At 39.9% G+C, this 20470-nt stretch overlaps 1 protein-coding gene across 1 annotated transcript in view; it reads left to right on the top strand.

Annotated features, from left to right (window-relative positions):
* FBN2 (fibrillin 2) overlaps positions 1–20470 on the top strand; it is a 162890-nt gene that overhangs the window by 67859 nt on the left and 74561 nt on the right. The window contains 3 exon segments of the mRNA XM_030467573.1: positions 3876–4001; positions 6983–7108; positions 13371–13490. Of these exon segments, the coding sequence (XP_030323433.1) occupies positions 3876–4001; positions 6983–7108; positions 13371–13490 (372 nt within the window).

Raw genomic sequence — 20470 nt, 5'->3', positions numbered from 1 at the left:
AGTTCCCTGATGAATTAATAAAGTTGCAGCCAAATTAAAGCATATACGTATATTTAGTACTTGCTGAGTTTTAATTTATGTAGCTTTTATCTTTGTCAGCATTAAAGCTCCCATTCAGTTCATCAGGAACAAAATAAGACCCTCTTATCACTATACTTAGTATCAGCCTACATAACTTTTAATACTACTGCTATAATAAAAGAAATTCTTTTTTTCTTTTGTACTGTAAGTAAATACGCTTGGTTTTCCTTCTCTGTGAGCTCATTGCTTAACATAATGCCAAACTGACAGATAATTAAAAATCAACGTAGAGTTTAGAAATTGTTTCCACTTTCTTTTCTGTGAATTGTATAAAATCCATTTGAAGAATCCCTAAATCTCATTGAGAAATTATGGCAGTGTTCCGTAATATTGCTGTACAAAAAGCACCCCGACATAGAAATTTGCATGTAGTCTGGTAGGGAGGCCCTATATTCATTTGGATACATATTAAATAAAATTTCTCACTAAAAATGCAAAACCAATTGTAATCTCTACCATTCTGTGATAATGAGGGTTCATGTCTCAACTGAAATCCCATTTTGTTTTGTTTTTCAAAGAAAACCTTAGTATTTTCATTACATCTTGTGCAGCTCATCTTAGAGACAGTTTTCTTGCTGCTACTCCTACCACTGCATATACCATGGGACTTTGTTTGCCAATTCCAGTTTCTAAAGGAGAGGAATACTGATCATGCATTCAATCCATAGCAAAAAGTCTGTTGTGTTCCTTGCACATTCTCATTATCAAGAATGAGTGGGTATATACTTTACCAGTAAACTTTTGTCATAGAGATTTTATTTGACTTTTGATTGATACATAGCTTGTTAATTAGAGTGCAGTTTATCACCACATCTGTACTTTTCTCATTCAGCTTGTGATAAACAAGTGCAAAACCTTCATGTCTTCATGTGAGAAAAGTCTTGACATAGAGTTTGGTTTAATAAGAAAGTAACAGAAAGGGCTGGACCATCTGAAATCACTACTTTGGTAAGGAGAGGTAGAAAAATGAAATTATGTGGCTTGTCCCCAAGACACGAAAAAGTTTACTAAACTACATCAAACCTTTTATTCAAAAGAAAACACAAAGCTGAACTACGGTGCTTGTTTATGCTTTCTTACAGATTTTTCAGGTGTCTTGTAGCTTTGAGTTTAATCCAGGGATTAAATCATCAAACATGATTTTTCCAGATGGGTATCTGGGTATATGAAATGCCCTTTATAAAAAGTTGAGCAATTACAAGTATGAGCCAGGCTTTTTATGAAGTTACAGTTAGGCCAGCACTCCTACTGTTCTTTCCAGGAACTGGAAAGGCAACTCTTAAAAGTAGTGGCCTTACTGCATGGGAAAAAAATAACAAAGAATTGAAAACCTCTCTTTTCCTTACAGGCAAAAAAAATTGTAAAACTAGCCTGTCCCTCTTCTTAAAATTCATATGAATATTTTGGAATTCTACAGCTACAGCTAAAATTCTATATGGGACTGTAAATTCAAGGGTATCTTGTTCATCATCCTACTCTGTTGATCTCAGAAAAAATTTAAATTTCCAAAAAGTTTTATAGTATTTGTAGGATGCATCAGTCTTGTATTTGGAAAAGTATAACTTCTTACCTAGGTTCATAAACTACAGGTAGTGAGTACACTGGCTAGATGTTTTGCTTCACATTATTCTCAAAAACACATAGTTCCCTACTGATTTAATTTGGAAAGGATATCTGGAGGTCATCCAACCTAACTTTCTGCTCCAAGGAGGGATGATCTCAAAGTTGAATGAGGTTTCTTAAGGCCTTGCCTAGTGGTGTTTGGAAAATCTTGCTAAAGTTCCAATAGCCTCTCTGGACAGTTTGCTCTAATGTTTAACCACTCTCAGGAGAAAGAATTGTTTTCTTGGTGTTCAGTTAAAATATCCCATGTTGTAACTTGTTTCTTGCCTTTTCATTCTGTACCTCAAAGACAAGTCTGACTCTGTCTTCTCTACAACCATCTATTAAGATCAGAGAATGTTATTGGATGGCTCTCTGATCTTCTCTCTTGCTGGCTAAACAAGTTCAGTTCCCTCAGCCTCTTCTCATACATCAGACACTAATGCTGCTTGGGGACTCAATCACCGTGATTTGTGCTGGAAAAGCAGCACAGCAAGCTGTGTAGCAAGCATTGAAGACGATTTCTTAAACCAGATGATAGACAGCCATAGCAGAGAAGCATTACTGTATCTGTTGCTTACCAACACAGATGAGCTAATTAGTGAGGTCAAGGCTGGTGGTAGCCTGGACTGCAGGGATCATGTTCTGGTGGAATTCATGATATTAAGGACTGAGCCAGGTGATGAGCAAAGACAGGACCCGAACTTTTAGAGAGCAAACTCTCGGTGATTTGATTAATAAGTTGACAGGACCACATGAAAGACTGCCCTTGGGGATAAATATGCAGAACAGAACTGGCAGCTCCTTACAGTTTCTTTAGATTTCAAGAGTTCTCAGTTCTCATGTGTAAGAAATCAGGCAATTAAGGCAAGGGAAATTCATGTCTGAATGAGGACCTTCTGGTCAAACACAAGTGTAATAAGGAAATACATAGGCAGTGGAACTGGGGGCTGGAAAGAATACAGGGACACTGCCCAGATGTGTAGGCGTGGGATCAGGAAAGCTACGGTATGGTCAGAGCTGAAATGGTGAGTACAACAGGTACATTGATCAGAAAAGTAAGATTATAAGAAAAATGTAGACAGACACCATAAGTAAGACTGGAGAAGTAGACAACCAGTATGAAGAAGGCTGAGGTACTCAATGGTTTTCTTGACAAGTTTTCACTGGTAATCACTGTTTCCATATCTTTCAAGTCTCTCATCATCAAGGCAGGAACTGGGGGAGCAAAACTCCCTTGTCAGTGGATAAGATCAGGTTCAAGACCAACCAAGAAGCATGAACATATGCAAGTCCATGGGACCTGATGAAACTGGTAGACATAGTTTCTAAACTATTCTCCATCACATTTGAAAATGGGCAGTCAGGCAAAGTCCCTGTGAGTACAAAAAAGGGAATTTAACACTCATTTTTAAAAAAGGGTAAAAAGGAGGACACTGGGAACTTCTGGCCAGTCAGTCTCACCTTGGTGCACAGTAAGGTCAAGGAGCAGATCATCCTAGAAATTATGTCAAAACATGGAAGATTGAGAAAGATTAGAGAAGCCAACGAGGCTTCACTGAGGACAAATAATGCCTGACAAATACAGTAGCCTTCTACACTGGAGTGCCTGTGCCAGAGAACAAGGGAAGAACTACTGGTATCATCTACCTTTACTTCTGTGAGGCTTTTGATGCAGCCCCTCACAACATTCTCTCCACTAAGCAGGAGATAGATAGGTTTTACAGATACACTGTTAAAACAATAAGGAACGGGATGGATGGTCATGTGAAAAGAGTTATGGTCAATGGCTTGATGTCCAAGAGGAAAACAATAGTAAATGGTGTCTCTCAGAGGTTCATACTAGGACCAAGACTGTTTTATGTCTTCAGCAATGACACAGAGAGAGGGATTGAATTCACTCAGCAAGTTTCCAGATGACACTAAGCAGAATGATACTAGGGGGAGCAGATACCATTCAGAGGGACCTTGGCAGGTGGTAGGAGTGGACCCACGTAAATCTCATGAAACTAGACTGGACACAGTATTCCAGGTTTGGCCTCAATAAGGGGATAATAACTTGATTCAGCTTTGTCCCTTTACTAAATGACAGCCTAGAGATCCAGTGAGTCAGATGTTGTTCACATCTATTAATGGGTAATGTTTTTCATATCTGTCAGTATCTGTTTATCTTCTGTGTTGTGTTAATACAGATATAGATGAGGGCACATTGGATCCTGATATTTGCTCTAATGGCATTTGTGAAAACTTACATGGAAGCTATCATTGTAACTGTAACAGTGGCTATGAGCCTGATCCTTCTGGAAGGAATTGTGTGGGTAAGTTGATTTTTAAAAAAATATTATTGAATAATTTGTCACTATATTGGTGCTAATTTGAACTGACAGAATCAAAGTTGACAGGCATCTACTTAATAAAGCTACAATGAAAATAAAAGCTATCACTTAATGAAACTTGAAACTGCTTTTCTCAGCAGTATATATATGCATAGCTAATATTGTAACTGGTATATTTTTCTGTTATTTGAGGTTATTACCATATGAGAAGTGTAAGCAGAAGGTAGAAGTAGAAGCATGAATCTGTGTTGTATATAATGTACAACATCTGACTCCCTGGACTCCTATTTGTCAGGACTACCTAAAATGTGTCCCTTTCAAGGCTGGGTGACAATTTGTCAGGAGCTGAAAGTCACAATTTTGCATAATAAAATGTGACAGATGGCTGTCATAATAATAATGAACGATAGCTGGTGGCCTGTGCATGTGCTAACTGGTAGCCTGAGCCTGTGTACACAATCTCTGCCAAATGCAATAATCTATGATGTCCTTGAGTTACACATGTACAACAGGATGGACTGCAGCATGCAGCATGCTCAGGCCACTAATTTCTGCAAGCTTCAGCTCATGAAGGAAGTGGTGACCCACTCTGAGGATTTCATAAATCGTATCTGAACACTGGCCTCAGACGTAATAGTTATTCTCATATTCTTCAGAATTTCAGGTCACCACTGTATAGGAATGATTCACTTCAGAAAATGAACTGAGTTTGGTTCAGATTTATACCAGACTGTTACGGTATTTAGATACATTTTATGCGAGTGTCTAGGAATAACCAACAGAAGATACCTATGTTAAAGGTTTCTCTAATTCATTTTATTATTCATAGTCATACATTTTTTCTTTAGTGATTTCTTACATCAAAAAAAAGTTTTATACCACAGGCATAGTGTGTGATAATATACCTTATATCCCTCTGTTACACTTCTGTAATTTTAAACAGAAAGCTGAAGTGTGTTGATATTAAAAGCTATCTGAAATCTATGTGAAACCGTTAAAATGTCTTAAGTATCCTCCTACCATCTGATACGTTTATTTTGGGGAATTACTTCTCTCTACACTTAAAAGTTTCTCTCTACACTTAAAAGTTTGCTGACATGTCACTGATACTTGTGATCAACAAAACCCAATCATTTTTGGTAGGGAAAACCTGGACTATATAGCTGCAGCATAATTTTAATACCACACATTCCTTCCTATTTATGCAAAGCAAACACAAAGTAATAAAAGTCTTCCTTTCATCTGCTTGACTGAAAGAATTTTACAGCTAGTTACTTTCTAAACACACAAAACTTGAGCTCTTGGCATGGTGGGGCACTCTTGCAGAAAACTATTGGTTGTGTTGAAAAATATTTTATGTAATATCCCTTTTCCAAATAGATTTTATGGATAGAGATTTTATTTATCTATTTACATTTGGGATTACATAAGTGCTAGTATAACGATATGTCTGCTTAATTACTTAAATAAAAATAATTTATTTAATGAGAGCCATGCGCACTGTGAGGATGCATTTATTCTTATCTATTTTTGCACAAAAGAATTTAATTATGAACACTCAAAGTGTTGAACTGTTTAATTAATGATACAGACTATGAGCTGCCAGGAAATAAAAATGATCATATAGAATACAGATATTATTTTTTTACGTTTTAAGTGTTTTTAGAGCATGAGCTAGGTCATTCGGTGTTTTTACAGTGCAAATTACAATAGACTACAGTCCAAATATGAAGATATTCTGTGAGATTTTAAGGAAATGATGCATTCATAACACCACTAGTTTGGGTTAAAGGATTATATGACAACAAGCTCAAAATAAAACTATTGCTTTTGAAAATATCAAATTTCAAATCCACCCTCATTTACTTAGCTAAAATCATATAAGGTTAGATTTAGGACACGTTAGTTTAGAGGAGCTTCTTTACAGCTGCCAAATTTAAATCTTAGATTCATTGTCTGAGGAAATTCAGACTTTATTATCTGAATCCTAAAGGAATTTATAAGCATAACTTGCAAAGTTCAGTGTAGTTAGAAAGCCAGAACCCTCCAGATTTTAATTATACTTAATTATTTGGGGTTTTTTCTTAATTTTTAAATTCAGAAAAATCCAGTTGATTTCTCTTGCAATGTTAAGTTTGGGATCTCAAGTAGTCAAAATAGAGGAGACATCTTGAAGCAGGATAAAGTGTCATGTTTACCATGGCTTATCCTGTCAGTATTCTTCTTTAAGTATTAGTGATATGTGATGGGCATTAATAGCTTAAAATTATAGTACTTCTAAAATTTTCTTTTAAAATTAGACTATAGAGCAATGAAGAAGACTGATGGCTTTTTATTAGCATTATTTGCAGTTACTATTAAGAGGAGTTGAGGGGCAGGTGATATGTTTATTGGTTTCTCCTATTAAGTGTGATTGATATCCTGGTCTTAATCATAAGGAGGTTTTTTAGTACAATGTATTTCTGGAAGGAAGGTACATATGGGTGCCCTTGTGTTATCTGCCATATATGAAGTGTACAATTTAATAATAAAAGTATTTTTTGCCAGCTAAACAGCATTAAAACAGTAATCAATGCTGATTGTGTGTTTAAAAAAACAGTAAAAATTGAAATCAAAGAGATGATAATGAAATTGTCATGGTGATATAGTCACATTAATGGCAAAGATCCCAAGGTGATTCCAGGAAGGTATAACCATTATTTTAGATTAACCATGAAATATTTTTAGGGCCTGCTGATGAAGAACTTTAAGAGCAGAACAGACTTCTTGGTAACAAGTATATGAGAATAAATCAGACTTCTGAAACTGAGAAATCCAACTTTTCTTTTCTCAGTCACTGTTGTAGAAAACTGCACATCGAGCAACCTAATTGTTGCTGTAGAAAGCAACAGGGGCTACTTGTGAAGGTGAAGGCATCTCATGGCATTCACACGCATTGGTGTGTCTAACTCTTCTTCTTGCAGACATTGATGAATGTTCAGTGAACGGGTTGCTGTGTGACAACGGGCTCTGCCGAAACACTCCTGGAAGTTACAGCTGCACTTGTCCAAAGGGTTATGTGTTCAGCCCTGAGACAGACACATGCAAAGGTGAAAAATCTACAAGTTGTGTTCATTTTGTTCCTTATTATATACCTTTAAAGCTGAACAACCATGAACGATTCAGAGTGGTAACAAACACCAGAGGAAAAGGCAGAACTAAGATAATTCATAAATTACTGCATCTGTCTTGTAATTTCTCTGTAGTACTTCTAGTCTGTATGAAAATATTTTTCTTTCCTTAGATAAAATATTTTTAAGCCGCAATAAAAGGAAATACATGCTTGCCTCTGATCATGAAGCAGAAACACGTAGTCTATCATTTAGATAAATACACCTACTTTGATCTCAGGTTCCTTTCTTTATTCTCTCCCTTCACTCTGTGGTGATCGTTAACTACATTATATTCTGGTATTTGTGATGATTTCAGTGATTTTTGAGTTGCAAGAGCTGCCTGGTGATACTAAAATTGTGTTTATAGGACTTGTAGCTCCATAGATTCATAGTGCCCTCTCTCTGCTAAGTTTTTTCAATACCTAATGTCTATCCACAATGTTCAGGTTAAATTTATTCTTCAGAATCTGTTGATTAGCCTTCGTGCTGTTAAAGATTTCTAGCTGTGAAAATAGCTTACTGGGTACCCCTGATGTGCATGTTTCTTGTGGAATCTTCTAGACAGAAAAACTGGAATAGTATGCTAGAGAGAGATGTTCATTACCAAGATGAAAAGACCATTAACTCGGGGGGGCAGAGCACTGACAAAAGGTTGATGAATGAGATGTGACAATGCACAATTCTTGAAATGAAGTGTATCTAGATTTGTCAGTATAAAATGTAATTTTTTTTAATGGTAATAATAATAGTAAAATAATAATAGTACTCTAAGTACAAAGGCTAAAAATACAGATTTGACAACAACAGAGTGGTTTCATGGTTCTATTGAGCCACCACAGGCTTAGGAAAAAAATTATCTTTTCTGTCTTCTGACATCTTTATAATAATTGCAGTGTGTTTCCTCTTGTGCTAGAAGAGTTTGGGGATCATGATATAGTGAACCAAATCTGGGAGTTTTTTTGAGAGGGGGGTATAAGTGGAAAATAGCATGACACAGAGTTACTCTTCAGTGGAAATTAATTTTCTAGTTCATGTGAGTTAATAGTTCATTGAGAAGAGGATGACTTCTTCAGATAGCATTATTCTCAGCAGCTGATAATGATGGCAAAACCAAACTATATTTAAAAAAAAAAAAAAGTTAAGATATAATAGAATTTACAAAAAAGTGTACAATAAGATGGTAACACCAGAAATCTAAAGGGCAGTAATGTCCCTTCCTAATGGCACCATATCAAGTGTTTCTAAGGGAAATTACTACTTTTAAATTTTGTCTACGGAAATTAGTGCATTCCCAAATTATTTGTTTATGAATAGCTTCGAAAAGCATGAATAAAGAAGCAGTCTGATCTGTTGAAATATACACATTATAGAACCTCAGACACCTATCTAGGAATTCAGGAACAAAGGTATTTCACAGCAAAATGCACACACACCTTTAAGCAGGTTACTGTGTAAATTAAGATATATTCTGTTGTAAAAGAATTACTGTGATATCATTCAAGCTCATTAAGATCTAGGTCTTACTAGATTCAATTTAGTGGACTTGGTGAGATTTTAAGTAATGCATTTCATCTTTCAGTATTCTCCTGGAAAAGCTGTCAGCCCAGGGCTCAGACAGGAGCACTCTGTGCTGGGTTAGGAACTGCTGGAGGCCCCCAGAGAGTGGTGCTGAATGGTGCTGATCCAATTGGCGGCCACTCACCAGTGGTGTCCCCCAGGGATCAGTGCTGGGCCCGGTTCTGCTTAATATTTTCATTGATGATTTAGATGAGGGGATTGAGTCCACCATTAGCAAATTCACAGATGACACCAAGGTGGGGGGGAGTGTGGATCAGCTGGAAGGCAGGAGGGCTCTGCAGAGGGATCTGGACAGACTGGAGAGATGGGATGAGGTTCAACACAGCCAAGTGCCGGGTCCTGCACTTTGGCCACAACCCCATGGGGAGCTCCAGGCTGGGCACAGAGTGGCTGAGAGCAGCCAGGCAGAAAGGGACCTGAGAGTCTGGATTGACAGGAAGCTGAACATGAGCCAGCAGTGTGCCCAGGTGGCCAAGAAGGCCAATGGCATCCTGACCTGGACCAGGAACAGTGTGGCCAACAGGTCCAGGGAAGGGATTCTGCCCCTGTACTCAGTGCTGGTGAGTCCTGTGTCCAGTTCTGGGCCCCTCAGTTCAGGAAAGAGACTGAGGTGCTGGAGCAGGTCAAGAGAAGATCAAGGAGGCTGTGAAGGGATCCAGCACAAATCCTGTGAGGAAGGGCTGAGGGAGCTGGGGGTGTTCAGTCTGGAGAAGAGGAGGCTCAGAGGAAACCTCATCACTCTCTATAACTGGCTATTTTGCCATCTTCATAGAATAATAGTGGCTGTGATATTTTCAGCTCTATATAATTGTACATGTCTGCTGAACTCTGAGCAATGAGCTTTTGATGAGCATAAATGCTGCAGTAATATTCAAAATAATAAGCTTTTTTTCTTAATGAAAGAAAAAAATCTTGTCTTCTTATTTGGGAAAAAACCCACAACTGATCATTAACTAAAACTTCATCTTAGTAAGAGTATCTCTTTTCTGAACATAGCTTAGTCTAATCACCCTAAAATACCATTTTTTATTGTCTGTACAGCGTAACCTGAAGGATTTTCAGTTTCTTTTCATATGGTTACCTACATTAGCTTACATGCATATGTCATGAAGGATCTGTTATTGTCATCTTGAAATTAAATTAGAATGACAGTTTAGCTGATCAGAAAACAAAGCTCATCAGCTAGGGTTTGGCATAAAACTGTCTATAAAATTATTTTTTATAATGTTGAGTTGGTTGGCAGTAGAGGAATAAATCTCAATACAAATGCTGTTTTTAAAGAAACACTACATAATTTGTTGTGGAGCTACAAGTTCACTAGTTGTTAAAAAACTTCTGTAGCCAAAAGATTTGTGTTGTGCTTGAAAATCCTGATATGTATATGTATAACTCACAAATGTATTTTTAATCAGTATAATTCTCACCAGTAACTGTGAAGTAACAAAAAAACACTTCACTGTTTCCATTTGTAGATCAATTGAAATTTTTTATCTATTTCTTCTGGGGAGTAGGGGAGTTGTTTGAGGCTCCACAGTCTGAAATCTGAGATTTTTACAACAAGCTCTTGTAGTTTAAATTGTGTTTCCAATGACATAACTAGTTAAACATAAACCAGATGTGCTTTGAATTTAATTTCCAGGAATGTACAGTGGAGTGGTTCAACTTTCATTTCTCTGACATTTACAATGTACACTCACTTCCCGTAAGCAAAGAAATGGGTTTTTTTTCTAAAAATCACCCATGGATTATGTCTGGTCCTTCATGGGATCTTTTTTGAAGTTGAATTTTAGCTAAAAGCACTTGCAACTCATGGGACAGAGAATATCTGCACTGGCCAAATGCAGTGACTGATTGAAGATCCTTCTGACCCAAAACAGGGCAAGTAAACAATACTCTCCACATCCCCAGTAATTGTGCTTTGAAGACTTTTAACACCAGAAGTAGGATCTTTGCCTTATACAACGCTTGGTGAATTTATCTTTCATGAAATTGTCTATACTGCCATTCCCTAATGCAAGCTTTCCACATCCTAGGACAAAGATTTCCAATTTATCTGTCTGTTGGGTAAAGAACCATTTTGCTACCAGCCAGCTTTATTGTGTGTCCTTTTGTTCTCAGATTTCAAGCAGCAGTGAACATTTGGTGCCTTAGACAGAGAGAAATTATAGCCTAAATTTAGTTAATTTGTCCTGTCTTTTAAATTTTTCTCATTTTTTTAAAGTTAGCCAAACTGCTGAAAGACTCAGATGGAAGGGAAGTGTATCTTTCTCCAAAAACTTATTTATACAGAGAATGATTCAACATATGGTGCATGGTGACAACTTCTTTGTCTCAATGTCACCTGTTTCTAGTAGTGGAAACCAGATATTTGGTTTTACAAAAGCAGCAGACTACTTTCTACTGCTAAGTATTGCTTTTCTGGGGAGAGAGCAGGAGGCAAGGGAGGCAGAGAACATACTTTAGATAATAAAATCTCAGTTAATAAAGTATTAAAGGTGTTTACAGTGAGTGATGCAAAGCAGGTAAATGTTGGCCATGCCTTGCAGTTTGCCAGCTTAGATAGAGGGACTTGGAGCTTACTTAGATGCTGCCTGGTCTTCCCTGCTCATTCACCATGCTTCACTCTCCATAGTAAGCTGGCTCAGGACCCAGCTTGAGACAACACAAGCAGTATCTAAGCAGGCTGTTTAGAGTGAGAAGTGGAAGCTCTGCCTTGTGCCTTACAGGACTGCCAGCCCATAGCAGGATGGGGCTAGCCAGCTTGGGTACTGCCAAGCAGAGCCAGCTGTCAAACCTATGTGGGTATGTTCATGCAACACATCATCTTGACCTGATAAGGCCTCCTAGATTTTTGTATTTCTTCATGTCTGTATTATTAGTATGTAAACTGGGTAATCCGTAAATTTAAGAATAGATTTCACAAGCATAAAGCTCTGACACTATTACAAAGCTTCAAGGACAAGTTCTGTTGTTTTCTGTAGGTAATTCCATTAAGTAAAGGTACTAAAAAATTGGCTTTTAAATGAGGTGCTTGCTTTTGGCAGGAAGGGAGAGATCATAGTTTCCTAAGTTAACTGATTTCTGGGCATTTTCCATCTCTTTTTTGTTCTTTCTTTAAACAAAAACAAAACCAACCATATATAGGGTGGTCTTTTAAACACGTTCTACTCCCTCTGATCTCAGGCTGTCATAAAAGAATACATGTCAAATGAAGGATTGATGCATCATGACATATCAAATGGCAAATAACCTTTTCAGGACTTCTAAAAAATAAGGAAGATATTTTCCTTATTCTAAAATAAGGAAAAAATACAGGTGCGCTGTATCTTGTGGCTGGAAATGCATTGCATCATAGGAAACAAAAGCTTGGTTTTCTCATGGGATGTTTGTAATTGATGCTCTACTTTCTGTGTAGAAAAGAGACATTGAATCAACACTTTCAAAATAACATAAACACATGGAATCACAGAATCATTATGGTTGGGAAAGACCATTAAGTCCAGCCATTAGCCCAGCTCTACCAAGTCCAATGCTAAGTCATGCTTCTAAGTAACACCTGCTTCTACATGTCTTTTAAACACCTCCTGGGATGGTCATTCAGCCATCTCCCTGGGCAGCCCATTCCAGTCCCTGACTAGTCTTTCAGTAAAGAAGTTCTTCCTAATATCTAATCTAGACCTCTCCTGGTGCAAATTCGGGCCATTTTCTCTAGTCTTACTGTTATTCACTTGGAAAAGGAGGCCAGCACCTGTGTCACTTCAGCCTCCTCTCAGGTAGTTGTAGAGAGCAATGAGGTCTCCCCTCAACCTTCCCTTTTCCAAACTGAACAATCCAAGATCCCTTAGCTTTTCCTTGTATGACCTGTTCTGCAGACTCTTCACCACCTTTGTTGCCCTTATCTAAACTTGTTTCAACACCTCAGTATTTTTCCTGTAGTGAAGGTGCCCACAAGTGAACACAATACTGAAGGTGCAGCCTCACCAGTGCTGAGTACAGGGGGCCAATCACTTCCTTAGTCCTGCTGGCTACACTATTTCTGATGCAAGCCAGGATTCTATTGGCCTTCTTGGTCACCTGGGCACACTGCTGGCTCATGTTTAGCTGGGGGTCAACCAATACCCCAGGTTCCTTTCCACCAGGCAGCTTTCCAGCCACTCTTCCACAAGCCTGTAGCATTGCCTGGGGTTGTTTTGACCCAAGTGCACTTCCTGGCACTTGGCCATGTTGAACCACATACTGTTGTCCTAAACCCATCAGTCCAGTCCATCCAGGTCCCTCTGCAGCAGCTTCCTGCATTCATGCAGGTCAACACTCTTGCCCAACTTGTCATCTGCAAATTTACAGAGAGTACACTCAATCTCTTCATCCAGATCACTGGTAAAGATATTAAACAGAATTGTCCCCAGTACCAAGCCATGGTGAACACCACTTGTGCTATTACACACTTGCATATACAAGCTACCTGCCTGTCCCTGTATCTTTTGAATGTCATGCTGAGAGGAGGGCGGCAAATATATCAGGCAGTCTTGGCAAATCATGGTCCACAGCAGCATTTATACCCTACATTGTTTTCCAGAAGCACAACATAGTTCTAACAGTGTCTTTTCTTTCTGGATTTTAGATACAAATGAATGTGAAAGCAATCCGTGTGTCAATGGAGCCTGCAGGAACAGTCTTGGGTCTTTCAATTGTGAATGTTCACCTGGCAGCAAATTGGATTCTACAAGACTGATATGTATAGGTAGGTATTTCATGCCATTTTTTCACATTTTCTTAATAACATTTATCATATTGATTAATTAAGTGAGAAAATAATGTATTTGGCTAGTATTTCCATGATAGCAGACAGTATGTCTAATTCTGTATGTGGGACAAAACAAGTATGTACTGATTTGATTGCTGCCATGGGAGCAGGAACAAACTGAGAGAAACACAATTCATAAGGATGTCCAGACTGTGGTGAAAGTAGTGAAAAGCAGATGTTGATTGGTGAGAGAGAGTGGAGATGTCTTAGTAGAAATTATCTTGCCTCCTGGGAGAAGGAGAATATGAGTAAAGCTAGAGGTGATTAGTCTAGTATTTGAGAAACTGTAAAGTGGAAATCCTCAGTGCGTTGGCCACACTTAAATCTGCAATAAGAAAACAGTTAAAACTGGAGGAACATCTACTCAAATAGGAGTATGAAAGTATATGGCTTCTAGTGTTAAGGACATTCTTCATAACCTGGTAAGACTGACTTTCCTGGCTTTGAGGAAATTATAATGGCTTTTGCATTATAGCACAATCTCAAACTTCATCTCTATTGTAGGAAGTTGGCAAAGGCGAGTAAGACAAGTCTGAGTTTGTCAGGAGGAGACACACAGAGTATTGTCTTAGTTTTATATGTACACACAATACTTACAAAGAGAGAAAGTGAGGGAGATAAATAAATAATGTTAGCATCCTCTGAAGTTTCTGTTGTACTGAAAAAAGCAGACCACTGCTGGAGCTAGTAGCAACAGCTGCCTGGAAGATGTCATTGTTATTATCTTTGTAAACCATTCATTAATAGTTTTTTCCTTGCCTTTCCAAGAAAACTCCTAAGACCAGAGACATCTGTACTTGTCAGGTACAAGCTGCCATTGTTTCATCCTATTTATTTAACATAATTGAAGCCATTAGGTGATATGTGAGATAAATATGAGTGCCATTAATAACTGGATGATGCTAATTTAAGTGGGGTTTTTTTTTCCATTTTAAGATGGGTTTGTTTTATGTTCTCTCGTTTACCTTCTTGCCTTGCCAAGGATTTCCTAAAATAAGAAATTATATGCAAAGACTCAAGTTTCCATTTAATGCCTTAGTAAGATTTTAGGTGAATGTTACTTCTGTGCCTAGGACTTCTCTTACGGCTCCTTGTAGCATCACCGTCCATCTTAGTACTGGTTTTGTTCACTAAATGCCTATTTATAGCATTGTTCTGGATTTACTTTGCAAATAGTTTCCATTGGAATATTTAGAGTGTGAAATCCCATTTGACCTGAATGTTAGTGCTAAGTAATACAAAGTATAAGCAAAACAAAAAAGCCCAAACCTGAACAGTCAGATAAAAAGTTAAGATTAGGAGCCACCTATATACTTTGATCTTAATAACTAATTTTGCATGTTGACTAAATGTGTCACAGGCAGTTTTCTGTACTGCAGATGAGAATGTGTTAGGACAGAAGGGACAGAAGTACAGCAAATATGAGATATACAGATTTATACTGTTAGAGCCCAGCTGTATGTTTTTCTACCCTGGCAAAATTTTTGTTGGAAATGGTACTGATAGGAAAAGGCAGACCACATTATTGAAAAGTGAGTAAGAACTTAGAAGTTATAGGTAGTTTACAGTGACAAAAACTTGCAAGTGCTTTTGTGAAATGTATACCATTTCAAATCTCTATTGCAAAGTACATTGTTTTTTCCTATTACCACTGCAGTGGAGGGCATGCATATTGAATGTACTTACCCCTTTTTTCTTAGTGGATTGAGCCTGTAAAACATTCCTATATCATCAGATTGCCTACAGGAATATGCCAAAACATAAATGTTTAGCTAAAATAGTATTGTTATTTAGGAGTGTATTATATTCTTTGTAAGAATGATCAAAGTAAGGTTGTTGCCTTTGTCTAGTTTTTCAATCTGAAAGAATGTCAGTACCAGAATCAGTCCTACATTATTATCTTTTATTTCCTTTCTTCCTGCCTGCCTATTTTCACTGTCTTGTAGGCTCAGATCATATACAGCACAATAGAGTGATTTTATCTGGAGTAGCTACATGACTGCTGCTTGTCCTTTCCTTGGTTGGTAGATTGAAGACTTCAGTTTGTCAGTTCCTCAGGTTTCTTTGCTCAATCTGCTCAGCCTCAAAACTGATGAAACAAGTGGCCTGAGCTATTTTCATGCATATTACCTGTAGGAATTTAGGCATAGATGTGAGTAATTTTTCTCCTTCTGTCAGCTTTTGTGGCTAGAGAAAATAATTACTTGCTCAGGCAGCGCAGAGCAGAGAGCGGCAGCTAGCTTTCAGAGGGCAGGCGCGAGGCAGGCGCGAGGGCAGGCAGGGAGCAACTACTAGCTACATACATCATGGTCACAACGCGGCCAAAAACCTTAGTGAAAAAGAATGTGGGGACTCAGACGGAGCTCCCAAGCAGGCATGCAGCAGTGCAGGTCTCTGGCTGCAGTGAATGCCTGTGCCTGGCACTGGTATCAAAGGGAACCAGTGACAGCGCATGTGTGCGGTGTGAGCAAGTAAATGATCTCCTCAGGCAGGTGGTTAAACTGACAGAGGAGAGGGGTTGAGGTTGAGGAAGTGATGGATCCCCCCCTCTCCTGTCACCAGACAGAAGGAGAGGGCTTAAGAGATATGAATGAATGGAAGGAGGTCCGGCCTCAGAAGGGCACGAAAAAATCCTCCCAACCCCCTCCACCCTCCCAATTGCCCTTGAAGAATAGGTATGAGGCCTTGGAAATTCAGGGACAAGAAAACGTAGTTACAGAGGTAGACTTACCTAGTGAACCACCTAGAACTCGTCAGTCACCCCGTGTCCTTAGGACTTCTTCAATCAAGAAGGAAAGGAGAGTAGTGGTGGTGGGTGACTCCCTTCTGAGGGGGACAGAAGGGCCCATCTGTCGACCGGACCCATCCCACAGGGAGGTCTGTTGCCTCCCTGGGGCTCGGATTAGAGATGTTAAAAGGAAACTCCCTAATCTTGTGGATTACTATCCACTGCTGATTTTTCAGGTTGGCAGTGATGAAATTATTACAAGAAAGGTAAGGGCAATGAAGAGTGATTTCAGGGCCCTGGGACAGCTAGTTAGGGGGTCTGGAGCGCAAGTAGTGTTTGCCTCCATCCCTCCTGTAAGAATGGGTGGGGAGGTATATAGGAAGAGTTTACAAGTCAACGAGTGGCTAAGAGACTGGTGCCAAAGACAGGGTTTTGGTTTTTTCGATCATGGGATGCTATATGAGACACCTGGCCTGGTGATGGCAGGTGGGATGCACCTGTCGCAGAGGAGGAAGGGGCTTTTGGGGCAGGACTTAGCAGGGCTCATTGAGAGAGCTTTAAACTAGATGTGAAGGGGGAAGGGGAGAAAACTGGGTCTGTTAGGGACAAACACAAGAAGAACGAACTAGGGCCCGAAGGCAGGTGGTCTAGGGAGGATTTAGTCCCACCAGTGTGCTCTGTTTGTTTCCTGAAATGTCTGTATGCTAATGCACGCAGCATGGGAAATAAGCAAGAAGAGTTAGAGGTCAGTGTACGGGCTAAGGGTTATGATCTGGTAGCGATAACAGAGACATGGTGGGATAGGTCACATGACTGGAATGTGGCCATGGATGGTTATGTGCTTTTTTGGAAAGATAGGGCGGGGAAGCGAGGTGGTGGAGTTGCTCTTTATGTGAGAGAGCAACTAGAATGTGTTGAGTTTTGTGCAGGGGCTGATGAGGGGCAAGTTGAAAGTTTGTGGGTAAGAATTAAGGGGCAGGCTGGTGTGGGTGATACAGTTGTAGGGGTCTACTACAGACCTCCTGATCAAGGCGAGGAGGTTGATGAGGCCTTCTACAGGCAGCTGAAAGCAGCCTCACAACTTCAGTCCCTAGTCCTCATGGGAGATTTTAACTACCCCGATATCTGCTGGTTGACTCACACAGCCAGCCTTTCACAGTCTAGGAGGTTCCTCCAGTGCATTGATGATAACTTCTTAATGCAAATGGTGGACAAGCCGACTAGAAGAGGAGCGCTGCTGGATCTTGTACTAACCAACAAGGAGGGCCTTGTTGAAGCAGTGGTGGTCAATGGCAACCTTGGCTGCAGTGATCATGAGATGGTAGAGTTCAGGATCCTGTGTGGAAGGAACAGAATACCCAGTAGGACCAGAACCCTAGACTTCCACAGGGCAAACTTTGGCATCCTCAATCAACTGTTAAGAGAAATCCCATGGGACAGGGCGTTAAGAGATAAAGGGGCTCAAGATAGCTGGTCAATATTCAAGGACCATTATTTGCAAGCACAGGATCAGAGCGTCCCTATGGTTAGGAAATCTAGTAAGGGAGCTAGGACACCGGCATGGTTAAAAAAGGAACTGCTGGGAAAACTTAAGTGGAAAAGGAAAATCTACAGATCATGGAAGGGGGGGCTGGTCACTTGGGAGGAATATAGGACTGTTGTCAGAGGATGTAGGGGGGCAATTAGGAAAGCTAAGGCCTCCTTGGAACTTAACCTTGCAAATCAGGTTAAGGATAATAGAAAGGGCTTTTTCAAATACATAGCTAACAAAACTAACACTAGAGGCAATATTGGCCCACTAAGGAATGAGCTGGGAGCCCTGGTGACAGAGGATATAAAGAAGGCAGAGGTGCTGAACGCCTTCTTGCCTCTGTCTTTACTCCTGCAGGGTTTCCGCATGAGTCCCAGATTCATTTAGCCCCAGAAGTAGTCAAGATAGATGAGGAGTTTGACATGGTAGATGAGGATTGGGTTAGGGATCAGCTGAGTAATCTGGACATCCATAAGTCGATGGGTCCAGATGGAATGCATCCAAGGGTGCTGAGGGAGCTGGCGGAGGTCATTGCTAGGCAACTCTCCATCATCTTCAGTAAGTCATGGGTAACAGGAGAGGTGCCTGAGGATTGGAGGATAGCAAATGTCACTCCAGTCTACAAGAAGGGCAAGAAGGAAGACACGGGTAACTATAGACCGGTCAGCCTCATCTCCACCCCTGGAAAGGTGATGGAACAACTTGTTCTTGTCACTATCTCCAGGCATATCAAGGACATGGGGGTCATCAAGAGCAGTCAGCATGGTTTTATCAAGGGTAAATCATGTTTGACTAACCTCATAGCCTTCTATGAGGAAATTACTAGATGGATAGATGATGGAAGAGCGGTAGATGTGGTTTATCTTGATTTGAGTAAAGCATTTGACACTGTCTCTCACAGCAGTTGATCAAATATGGGTTTGGTGATCAGATAGTGAGGTGGATCAGGAACTGGTTGAAAGGAAGGAATCAGAGAGTTGTAGTCAATGGGGCAGAATCTGGTTGGAGATCTGTGACTAGTGGAGTCCCTCAGGGGTCGGTACTGGGACCGGTGTTGTTCAATATCTTCATCAACGACTTGGATGAGGGTATAGAATGTACCCTCAGCAAGTTTGCTGATGACACTAAGCTGGGAGGAGTGGCTGACACACCAGAAGGCTGTGCTGCCATTCAGAGAGACTTAGACAGGCTGGAGAGTTGGGCAGAGAGAAACATGATGAAATTCAACAAGGGGAAGTGTAGAGTTTTGCATTTGGGGAAGAACAACACGATGTCCCAGTATAGGTTGGGTGCTGACCTGCTGGAGAGCAGTGTAGGTGAAAGAGACCTGGGGGTCCTGGTAGACAGGAGGATGACCATGAGCCAGCAATGTGCCCTTGTGGCCAAGAAGGCCAATGGCATCCTGGGGTGCATTAGAAAGGGTGTGGTTAGTAGGTCAAGAGAGGTTCTTCTCCCCCTCTATTCTGCATTGGTGAGGCCGCACCTGGAGTATTGTGTCCAGTTCTGGGCCCCTCAGTTCAAGAAGGACAGGGAAGTGCTTGAAAGAGTCCAGCGCAGAGCTACTAAGATGATTAAGGGAGTGGAACATCTCCCTTATGAGGAAAGGCTGAGGGAGCTTGGTCTCTTTAGTTTGGAGAAAAGGAGACTGAGGGGTGACCTCATCAATGTTTTCAAATATGTAAGGGGTGAGTGTCAGGGAGATGGAGTTAGGCTTTTCTCAGTGGTGACCAGTGATAGGACAAGGGGTAATGGGTGTAAATTGGAGCATAGGAGGTTCAAGTTGAATATTCAAAAAAATTTTTTTACTGTAAGGGTGACAGAGCCCTGGAACAGGCTGCCCAGGGGGGTCGTGGAGTCTCCTTCACCGGAAACATTCAAAGCCCGCCTGGACACGTTCCTATGCGAAGTGCTCTAGGTGGCCCTGCTCTGGCAGGGGGGGTTGGACTAGATGATCTTTCGAGGTCCCTTCCAACCCCAAGGATTCTATGATTCTGTGAAATTGGTCAGGATCCTAGTAATCAGATTTCCCCTTGTATTTAAGCTCAAACCTCCAGAAAATGAAGATTGTCAGTTCACTGATTACAATGAAAGCATTAAGCAAAAATGTTGACATATTTTGCATTTATTTTGCTTGCACACTGAACTATGTAATTAATGTATGCATGGTTTAGTTTTTAATCTGTGGAATTCACACAGCACACAATAAATAGGCTGCCATTTGCCTGTAGTATGCATATATTCTTCTTCAAGTCAGAATCAAAGAGATGCAAGCAGCTGAAAATATGTCTTGATGCTGAATAATAAATTTTTCTCCAAAGCAGAAGTCACAGTGACTAGCCATTGTGGATTTCATTTGGACAAGACATCATATGAAGTAGAGGAAGTTAACTGATAACCTGAAAAAGATAAGACAAGCACACCTTGACAGTATAATGTAGATGCATCTGGTGTGAGAAAAGTCATCTCCTAAACTGCATAGTTTACGTAATTTTTGAGTTTTATTTTTCCATCCTGTAAAGTTGACTACTAAAAATAAATGATACTGAGCTAAAGAAACTTTGATTCAATACAGCAATGTAAACATTTACATTTTGATAACATAAAGCACAGACATCAGCGTCTAGGAAGGAAACTGAACATGGCATAAAAGAACAGCTA

This window comes from Calypte anna, chromosome Z, assembly GCF_003957555.1.
Source record: "Calypte anna isolate BGI_N300 chromosome Z, bCalAnn1_v1.p, whole genome shotgun sequence".
Taxonomy (NCBI): domain Eukaryota; kingdom Metazoa; phylum Chordata; class Aves; order Apodiformes; family Trochilidae; genus Calypte; species Calypte anna.
This window is presented reverse-complemented; position numbering and strand designations above follow the sequence as displayed.